The sequence below is a fragment of the Ursus maritimus genome, unplaced genomic scaffold (genome assembly GCF_017311325.1).
Source record: "Ursus maritimus isolate PB19 unplaced genomic scaffold, ASM1731132v1 scaffold_2, whole genome shotgun sequence".
Taxonomy (NCBI): domain Eukaryota; kingdom Metazoa; phylum Chordata; class Mammalia; order Carnivora; family Ursidae; genus Ursus; species Ursus maritimus.
In genome coordinates, this window is record NW_024424452.1 from 42,912,526 (window position 1) to 42,923,087 (window position 10,562).

General features: G+C 44.4%; 1 protein-coding gene across 1 annotated transcript; it reads left to right on the forward strand.

Moving 5' to 3' along the window:
• The first annotated feature begins 7,944 nt into the window (after positions 1-7,944).
• Positions 7,945-10,140, forward strand: LOC103672073 (olfactory receptor 10Z1). Its single transcript, XM_008700736.2, has 2 exons — positions 7,945-8,064; positions 8,477-10,140. The coding sequence occupies exon 2, from the start codon at positions 8,884-8,886 to the stop codon at positions 9,823-9,825; it is 942 nt and encodes a 313-aa protein (XP_008698958.1). The 5' UTR covers positions 7,945-8,064; positions 8,477-8,883; the 3' UTR covers positions 9,826-10,140.
• Positions 10,141-10,562: the final 422 nt, after the last annotated feature.

The following is a 10,562-nucleotide window of genomic DNA, read 5'->3' on the forward strand; positions in this document are numbered from 1 at the left end:
CTTGGGAAGTCCGTGAACCTTCTGGGTCTAAGTGTCCCTAGCTGGAGAGTGAGAAAAGGGCTCTGATTTTGTGCAAGCTTCGGCTTCCTGTGGCCTAGAGCTTCTGACGTGAGCCGTGAGGCTGGGCCACGCGGGCTCTGTTCTGTTTCTACCACTCGCTAAACCACAGTGGTTAAGAACCTCTTCTACCAGTTCAGAGGTGCTGTCTGATCATCACGAGGGCCTGAGGTTCCTCCGCTCTAGAGGCTTGGCTCTGGTTAGGAGACCCTCGGGGATTCCTCTCTCCTTTCATCAGAGGGAGCAAGAGAACTTTCTCGCTCGACTTTGTAATTTCTCTCATTAGTTACAGGGCTTTGTGTAACCGTGACTAGTAAAACTCTGCTGGGGATCTCTGGGGATTTAAAACTTGCAGAGTTCATATTCTGTCCGTGCTAATTCGCAAGTTTTGTTTTGGCAGAGGGGGGAGGGAGGCTCATCCCCAGTGCCCCCCCTCCCTGACACTCTCACCCTCTCATCACCAGCTCCCCTCCTGGGTATTTGGGAAGGGCTCACATGTCTGAAGACTGTCCTCTGAGAAGGAATGGTCTCTTCTTACAAGGAATTTGCACCTTGGTGGAGGAAAGGAGACGGAGCCCATGGAAAGGGAACGGCACTGTTGGGTGCCGAGGGCTGAAACTGTTCAGAGGAGACGGGACACGTTGGAGCTGAGTGGTCAGAGGAGGAGCCATGGAGGAGTGCTGGGAAAGACCATAAAATAAGAGGCTGGGATCCCCGTTCCTGGGATACATTGTTGTGGTCCAGCCCTTGCAATGATGTAATGACACAAAATTGATTGAATAAATATATTTCAAAAGAATCATATGCATATATATATATATAATGGCAATGAGACTTTTTAAAAATTATTTATTTCAGAGAGAGAGAGACAGATTTGAGCACAAGTGGGGGGAGGAGCAGAGGGAGAGGGAGAAGCAGACTTTCTGCTGAACAGGTTGCCCGATGCGGGGCTCGATCCCACACGACCCTACCACCACCCTGGGATCATGACCCAGGCAGAAGGCAGATGCTTAACCGACAGAGTCACCCAGGCGCCCCGACAATGAGATCTTACAAACATTTGAAGAATATACACAAAGGGGAAATAAGCACTTGAAAAGTGCTCAACATCATCAGTCATTAGGAAAAATAAAATAAAATCACAATTAGATTCCACTACACAACGAGTAGAACGTCTTTAAGAAAAGAAGATTGGCCATACTAGTGTTGGTGAGGATTGGAAGAAGTGTAACTCACACACTATTGTTGGGAATGTAAAAGCTTTAAAATAGTTGAAAATTTTGGGAAGTAGTTTACCAGTTTTAGAAACTTTGATCTATTCAAGTTCCAGGCAAAACGGTCTATATTCACATTTCTCAGCCCTCCCCTCTAAATACACCTAAAACGCCTGGAAATAACTCAACCATCCTAAACGTGACTCTGAAAGAAGAAACAGAGATGATGGACTGGCCCAGGACCTCAGCACTTGAAGAACACCAGCAAGTGGGCTTGCAAGGATTTCTTTTGATGCCCCATGTGTTCTGGATTGAGGTGCGGGGAGCCCTGCAACCTGCAATCTCAAAATGTCCACAGGCAAAGGCAAAAACAAAACCTAAATAAATAAATAAATAAATAAACAAATAAATAAATAAATGCAAGCTACTTTTGTTCTCTCTGGCAAAGAACCAAGAAAGGGGAAGCCCTGTAGGAACTCCCCGCCACCAGCCACACCTCCTCCAGCCACAGCAGCATCAGAGCAGAGCCTAGGGGGTAACCTACCCTCGGCCTCAACCCCAGGAAAAATCATATCCTGAGCCACAAGGCAAACCAGAAGAATTTTTTTTAAGTTTTTATTTTAATTCCAGTTAGCTAACAGACAGCATGATGTTAGTTTCTGGTGTACGATCCAGTGATTCCACACTTCGAACGTCACGTGACGCTCCTCACAAGTGCTCACCTTAATCCCATCACCTATTTAACGGCACGGAATTTCAAGGGATGGAGATCGTACAGGGGACATAGGGTTCTCTAACCATAACGGAATCAAATTAGAAATCAAGAACAGAAGACGATAGGAAAATCTATAAACACATGGAAATTAAACAATATTAAGCAATCCATGGTCATAGGGGAAATCTCAAAGGAAATACAAATGACTCCCATAACTGAATCAAAACGAGATTACAACATACCAGAAGGTGTGGGATGCAGCTAAAGCGTCTATGAGAGCGGAGGAGTCTCTAATAATGATTTAATTCCTATCTCACGAACCTAGAAAAAGATAACAAAATTGATCCTCAAGTCGATTTATACGCTTAATGCAATCCTGTCGAAATCCCAGAAAGCCTTTTTTTTTTTTTTTAAGAGAATGACGAACACAGTCTAATTTATATGGAAAGTGATGAGTTCTGGAATACCCATGATGCTCTTGACGAAGAAGAATCCAGTGGAAATCACTCCACCCAGTGTTAACGCCTACCGTAGAGCCGCGTTAATCAAGACAGCGTGATATTGGCAGAAGCTAGTACAGAGCCTGACTCCGCTTCGTGGTTTTCTGACAGCTTTTAAACCTTTCAACTCCTACCTCTTCCCCTTCTGCCCCACAGCTGGACAAGCTGATAAAAAAGCCTGGGGCTCTGTCTTGAGGGGCCGGCGGGAGGTTCAAACCACACAAGTTCTGCTGGGAAACCTCACCCCGCCTTCACTCCCTAGCCCTCCTGGAACTGACCAGCCAGTCTCCTTCTGCCCTTGCAGTGTGTCCCCCCACCCCCCCCACCCCGGGCAGGGCCCTGTAGATTCAGAGCTGCTGCCCCTCTGTTTCTTCATGTGGGAAAATAAACAAATATATATACACATATTTATAAAATCTCCCTGTATATAAAATTACATATTGCATATATATGGATGTTTTAACACCATTCCTATAGTTCATTTTTAAATAGTGTATTCAGTGGAATTTAGATGCAACAGTAATTTGCTATCTTAGACCTTCCATTTTAAAATGTATTTTGTATTTTTCTCTATGAACTTCTCTGATATATATGCATGTAAATATTTATTTGTTTATAAGTTTTTGATGGATCACCTTATCATACAGAAGTATAAACAAAAATGTTTATAAGTTGATTTTTTAAAGGTTTTTATCATATTTTATATACAAGAGAAAATCTGATTAAATGTGAAAATTAAAAATTTTAATGTAAAATTGTCCCTGAATGAAAGTAGTGCTTTAAAAATTACCTTACATATCAATGAACAGTATTTCTTTTTGCTAAAATAAGACAGCTTGGGATTAATTTTATTCAAAAAAAAAAGTTTTTTTTAAGAAAAGCAGTGCTACTCAATTTTTTTTTATTTTTATTTTTTAAAGATTTTATTTATTTATTTGACAGAGATAGAGACAGCCAGCGAGAGAGGGAACACAAGCAGGGGGAGTGGGAGAGGAAGAAGCAGGCTCATAGTGGAGGAGCCTGATGTGGGGCTCGATTCCAGAACGCCAGGATCACACCCTGAGCCGAAGACAGACGCTTAACGACTGCGCCACCCAGGCGCCCCAGTGCTACTCAATTTTTTAAATTCCTTTTAGGTTATACTTCCTTGGTAGCCAAATGGTCTATCATCAAAAGTTATTTTTAATAACATATTGGAGGATAATTTTATCAGTTCTTTTTTCCTACTTTCTCAAAACAATGATATGGAATCTATTTGACTTGAAAAAATATTTATTGTCTATCATTAACATGCAATTTTTCAGTTTCTGGTCATTTGGGCTGTTTCTAAGTTTTTCATAATTATGAATTAAGCAGCTAAAACACTTATACAAGTCTTTGTGTGGCCATATGCTTACTCGCTCTCTGTTTAGCTTTGTACAAATTGGCTTTTCTTGTAAAGTTGTTCTGCCATTTTGCTCTGCCATCTGCTCTTTGATAAGCAGAAGTTTAATTTTTGTGGTTTGATGGATCAGTTTTTTTATGTCTATGCATTTTTGTCTCCTGCCTAAAAAAATTCTTTGCTTACCCCAAGGTAAGGAAGATACTCTTCTGTGTATTCTTTTAACTGATCTGTTCTTTTAGATGTTTACGTCTACACCTCATCTGGGATAATTCGTGTATATGGAAGGAAGTGAGGATTAAGTTTTTATTTTTGTTCTGTTTTTCTTATACTGAAACGCAGTCATTCCAGTACCATCGGTTGGAAAGACTTTCCTTCCCTCGTTGATTTGCACAGGCAATCTTATGGAAATTGATGGACCTGGATATAGATGTGACTGTTTTTGGACTTTATATGTTTTATGGACCTATATACTTACCTTCTTGCCAGTAGCAGTGTTTTCAATATTGTTATTTTATAGTAATTTTTAGCTCAGGTGTTTAATTCACCCAAATCTCTCATGATTGTTTAGATCTTTTCATTTCCAGATAATGTTTAGAATTAGCTTGCCCATTTCTACACAAATCCTGTTTAAATTGTTTTTATCGAGGTGCACTGAATCTATAGGTAAATTTGGAAAATCAAGATTACAATATTGAATCTTTTTATCCATGAAATTTATCTATCTTCATTTATTTAGATTTTCTCTAATCTTATCTCATGAATGTTTAGAGTTTAAAATAGAGAGTACTTCCTCATCTTGTCTTAAATTTAATTCTAAGTGTTGATTCTAAGCATCTATGTTTGGATGCTATTAAAATTGACATCTAAAAATGTGATTTCTTATTTTTTGTAACTAATATAAAGAAAAACAATTGATTTGAGAACTTGCCAAGTGTACTTATTAGGTTTGTAGTTCTGTAGATTTAGTAAGATTGTCCAGGTCCTCAGTCATGCCATTTGCAAATGAAGAGTTTTATCGTCCCTTTCAAATCATAATATCTTTTATATCTTTTTCTTTCATGATTTCACTGGTCTGGACTCCAGCGCGATGTTGCATAGAGTGGTCAGAGTGCTCATCCTAGGGAAAAGAGTTCAATATTTCACAGAGAGGTAGGATAGTGGGTTTAGTTTTAAAAAGAAACAGGCTTTTATTAAAAAAAAATCTATCAATGGATATTGAGTTTTACAAATAATTTTTGTACAAATATTGAGATGGGTAGATTACCTTTTTTCATTTATTTGACTAATCTGGTGAATTATTCTCAGAACATTCTCAAATAATAAATCAGTCCTGCATTCTTGGAATAAATCCCTTTTGTCATGAAATATAATTTTTTTTTACATATTGCTGAAATATAGATTTTTTTCATGAAATAGGCTCAACCGCATTTTGGAGACGATAGAAGAAAGGACAGATGGATTGGAAAATAAATCAATAGAAATAAATTGATCTGAAGAAGAAAAAAATAAAGTTAAAATGAATCAGTTCTGTGAGATTTTCAAGACAATACCAAGTGGTTCAATGATTGGAATATCAGAAGGAAATGAAAAGAGAAAGAGAAAGAAAATATTTTAAGAAATAATAGCTGGACACTTCCCAAATGTGGTGGAAGACAATAACGTACAAAGTCAAGACGGCCAACAAATCACAAGTAAGAAACACACAAAAGCACGTGTAAACACTTGGTTCTCAAATTGATGGAAGCCAAAGGTAAAGAGAAAACACTGAAACAACAAGAGGAATTTGACAAGTTATGTGGAGTAAAATGACAATGTCACTAACGCCAGCATTGGCATCAGAAACTAGGGAGGACAGAGACCTTGCAAATGGCATAAGGGAAGATGAAACAAAGTACCCTGTTGACCAGGAATTTTTATCCAGCAAAACTATATTTCACAAATAAAGGCAAAATGAAGAAATTTTCAGATAAAGAAACATGAAGATAGCTGCCAGCAAGCATGCCCTTTAAGAAACACTAAGGGAGGGGCGTCTGGGTGGCACAGTGGTTAAGCGTCTGCCTTCGGCTCAGGGCGTGATCCCAGCATTGCAGGATCGAGTCCCACATCAGGCTCTTCTTCTATGAGCCTGCTTCTTCCTCTCCCACTCCCCTGCTTGTGTTCCCTCTCTCGCTGGCTGTCTCTCTCTGTCAAATAAATAAATAAAATCTTTAAAAAAAAAAAAAAAGAAACACTAAGGGAAGGCTGACGGACTCTGAAACCCATAGTAACTTGGATACACAGGAGAGAATGAAGAACACTGAACATGGTGAATGTGAAGTTAAATATGAAAGATTATATACACATATGTAAGTATTCTCTACATTTTTCTAAAAAGGCCTGTTTATTTTTTTTTAAGATTTTTAATTTATTTATTTGACAGAGAGAGAGACAGCCAGCGAGAGAGGGAATACAAGCAGGGGGAGTGGGAGAGGAAGAAGCAGGCTCCCAGCGGAGGAGCCTGATGCGGGGCTCGATCCCAGAACGCCGAGATCACACCCTGAGCCAAAGGCAGACGCTTAACAACTGAGCCACCCAGGTGCCCCGTGCATGTTTAAAGATTACAACAATGTTGTTAGTGGATTTAAGTAAAAGCAACTATGTCATTGCAACTTTTCTATATTTTACTGGAAATCATTCAATATTAAGTTTAAGTAGAGCGGGATAAGTTAAAAATGCATGCTACAATGTCTAGATCAACAGAGAAAACAGCAGCACAAAGAAAATGGCTAGGAAGCCAACAGTTGTACTGATGTGATACTAATTTCCACATGTCTGCTCGACTGCTGACTGAGCAGGTTACCATGAAGGGTGTTTCCGAGTCCACTTCTTACTGTGTTATCACCTGGCAGTGTTATCCTCAGGAAGGAATTTTCCCACGCTTTCCTCTTCTCATCTGAAAAGGAGGGTAATCATAAAAATCTTTAAATATTGTGAGTGCTCAATTCATCTAAGGAGGTCAGCAAAACGTCTGGCCTTGAATCCATGTCAACAATCATCATTACCGTTTCCACTGAAGCAGCGGATGGTGGGGAGAACGCGTGTTGGAGGTGCCGAGTCACACTGCAGCCTACTCGGGGAAAATTCACGTTGGGGGAAGGGTTACACGGCACGATTAACCCTGGACTTTCGGGACATTTTCAAGTTTCAGGACAATCAGTGATCCAGATACAGTTATTGCAATATTGCGGAAAGAAGATAGAGGTAAACTTGCTTTTAAAAAAGATGTGCCTGGGGCGCCTGGGGGGCTCAGTCAGTTACGTGTCTGACCTTTGACGACCACTCGGGTCATGATCTCAGGGCGGTGAGATGGAGCTCGAGCCCTGCACTCAGAGGGGGTCTGCTTGGGTCTCTGCCCCACCCCCCCGGGCTCGCTCTCTCGTGCTCTCTCTCTCCAAAATAAACAAATAAATCTTTAAAAAACTAAAATAAAAAGATGTGTGTGAAAGAAGTGGAGTGGACAGATGAGGATGGGAAGACAGCGAGGCTGGGGAACGCGGGTGCTCTCAGCATGTGAACGTGTGTGCCTTTGACACCGGGCGCACGCTGGAAACGGTCATCTCCAGCTCTCGCGACAACAGCAGGGGAAGGTGAGTCCCTGCGTTTTTACTCTACATCTTACAGGGAGACTTTAAAAGCATGAATCTGAGTTCTGTGATCTTGGGTGGGTCACTTAAACTCTATTAGGCTCGGTTTTCTCTTCTATAAAATGCAATTGTCAACCCTTTTTAACCAGGTCATTTTAAGTTTTAAAGGAGATTTAACGTGTGAAAATAATAAATATAATATTTAGCACATAATCGAATTATTGTTTACATCATGATCCTGGCATCTCTGTGTTCACATTTCCTTTTCTGCTTTCCTCGTAAGAATATTCACGGTAACGACAAGCTCAGTGGGAGCTCCTTCCTGAACCAGCTCCCACGGGGACTGGGGCACCTCAGAGACAGACGCTGTTTTGACGGAAGCACAGATGACTCACCTCCTGGGACCACAGGTGTAGAAGCTGTCCTGGTATCACTTGGGAGCATCGCCTTTGCTCAGAGAAGGAGTGTCTGAGACAGATGTCAGGTCTCCTCTCCTGCAGGCAGGGTCGCGGGAGGCATCTACAGTCTGGCTGCCGAGAAGCGGGGCTCCCCTCCCCGTGAAGCTTTTTGGGTGAGTGAAGAGCCCTCCCCGGCCCAGTCTCCCAGCCCCAGCCTGGCCTGACCCTGAGGGGTCCGCCGCTTCCTGGAGTCTGCTGCTTGGACTCACGTGGAAAAGACTTTGGGGAGGGCCACACAGACAAGGGATTGTCACTGAGCTCCGTCTTTGTGGGAACGTGTCCCACAGTGTCCGAGAAGAGTCGTCATTGTCTGGGGGAAGGCATGTTAGGTTAGGATTCAGGCACTTTTTCCCTAGTCTTGGCTCGGGCACCAGACCTACAAAATAGCATCCCCTGAGCCGCCCCAGGTCACGTTCCGCGGGCAGTGGGTGTGTGTCCACACGTGTATTCTTATGTGGCTGTTACGATGTTGGTACGAATAGATGTGCAGTGCACAGTCTCCTGATTTATGTGCTCTCTCAAAAGATATGCCTTTGTAACACGCCTGGTGTCCTGGTGGACGCGGTCATCAATGGCAAAGGCGCCGTGCACGAGTTTCAGGTGTGAGAAGTGTGCATGATTGTGCATGAGCGCTTTACATGTGCTGTGCGTGTCTATCTGTATAGCCGTGTGTGTTTGCGGACACGTGTGCACACTATGTACCTTTGTGCGTGCGCGTGTATCTACGTGCATGCGAGAATGGACCCGTACATCCGCGTGTCTAACGCTAGAAATGCCTTTCTGAGATCTGGTGGCTGTCTCAATGAGAGCTCGCTCTTTGACTTACAACGGGCCCGAAGAAACGAGAATCCACCTCCCCCTGCCGTCTAAAGAAGCGGGGCACCTCCCAGCGAGGTGGAAGGACCGAGACCTCCATCGGGGTGCCGCCCAGGATGCGCCGGGCCAATGTGACCACCTGGAAGGGGTTTGTGTTCCTGGGCTTCTCCGGCTTCGGGGACCTGCAGCTCCTGCTCTTTGCGCTCTTCCTGTGTCTGTACCTTGTCACCCTGGCCAGCAATGTCTTCATTATTGTGGTCATCAGGCTGGACAGCCACCTGCACACGCCCATGTACCTCTTCCTTTCCTTCCTTTCTTTCTCTGAGACCTGCTACACATTGGGCATCGTTCCTCGGATGCTGTCCAGCCTGGTCGTGGCGGGCCGGGCCATCTCCTATGCGGGCTGTGCCGCCCAGATGTTCTTCTCTGCCTCGTGGGCCTGTACCAACTGCTTCCTTCTGGCTGTCATGGGCTTTGACAGGTATGTGGCCATCTGTGCCCCACTGCATTATGCCACCCGCATGAATTCTGCCTCCTGTGCCCAGCTGGTTGGCGCCTCCTTCCTGAGTGGGTACCTCTTTGGGCTGGGAATGACCCTGGTCATTTTCCACCTCCCGTTCTGTGGCTCCCATGAGATCCAGCACTTTTTCTGTGACACGCCTCCCGTGCTGAGTCTGGCGTGTGGGGACACAGGCCCAAGTGAGCTGGGCATCCTCGTCCTCAGCCTGCTGGTCCTCCTCGTGTCTTTCTCCTCCATCACCGTCTCCTACGCCTACATCCTGACGGCAATCCTGCGGATCCGCTCCGCCGAGGGCCGGAAGAAGGCCTTCTCCACCTGCGCCTCGCACCTCGCGGTGGTCGTCGTGCACTACGGCTGTGCCTCCTTCATGTACTTGAGGCCCAAAGCCAGTTACTCTCTTGAGCGGGACCAGCTTATTGCTGTCACCTACACTGTGGTGACCCCTCTCCTCAACCCCATTGTTTACAGTCTAAGGAATCGGGCCGTGCAGACAGCCCTGAGAAGTGCCTTCCGAGGGACACTGCTTCGGAGACGATGAAGGCTCCGCCAGTGGGACAGTCTCTTCTGTGTAGGCTGGACCGAGATGAGGAACCCAGGCCAGTGGGCCAGATACTCGGGGCTCAGATCAAAGCTGTCCCACCCCCAGTGCCCTGGGAGAGCCCCGTCCTGCTGCCTGCACTTCCCCGCGGCTGCTGCGGAATATGGAACAGGATCTCCCGCTCTGTTCACTGTGCTTAACTCGCCCCGAGCTCAGAATCCGAATTTCCACTTTCAGCCTCAGAGACGCCGCTGCTACGGAAGCCAGATTCATTAAGAATTTTCCAGCTCTGGGGCGCCTGGGTGGCACAGTGGTTAAGCGTCTGCCTTCGGCTCAGGGCGTGATCCCGGTGCTCCGGGATCGAGCCCCACATCAGGCTCTTCTGCTATGAGCCTGCTTCTTCCTCTCCCACTCCCCCTGCTTGTGTTCCCTCTCTTGCTGGCTGTCTCTATCTCTGTCGAATAAATAAATAAAATCTTTAAAAAAAAAAAAAAAAAGAATTTTCCAGCTCTGCTGAGCAAGATGAGAGCAGTTCGGCCTGCTCAGGTTCAGAGCAGGCCTGGCTGGAGTCCTATCAGGGATCCCGTAGAGATTTTAAAATTACTGCATAATTAGACTATCCTACCTTGAATGCTCTCCCAAGATCTGAAACTCAGTGGGAATCCCTTTGATGGATTAGTTTGAATGCTCTGTTAAATGAAAAGGAACATTGTTTTCTCTCCCCCATGGGGTGTCTT

Excerpts from the sequence above, each read along its gene's own strand:
- LOC103672073 (XM_008700736.2), top strand. The coding sequence starts at position 8,884 with ATGCGCCGGGCCAATGTGACCACCTGGAAGGGGTTTGTGTTCCTGGGC.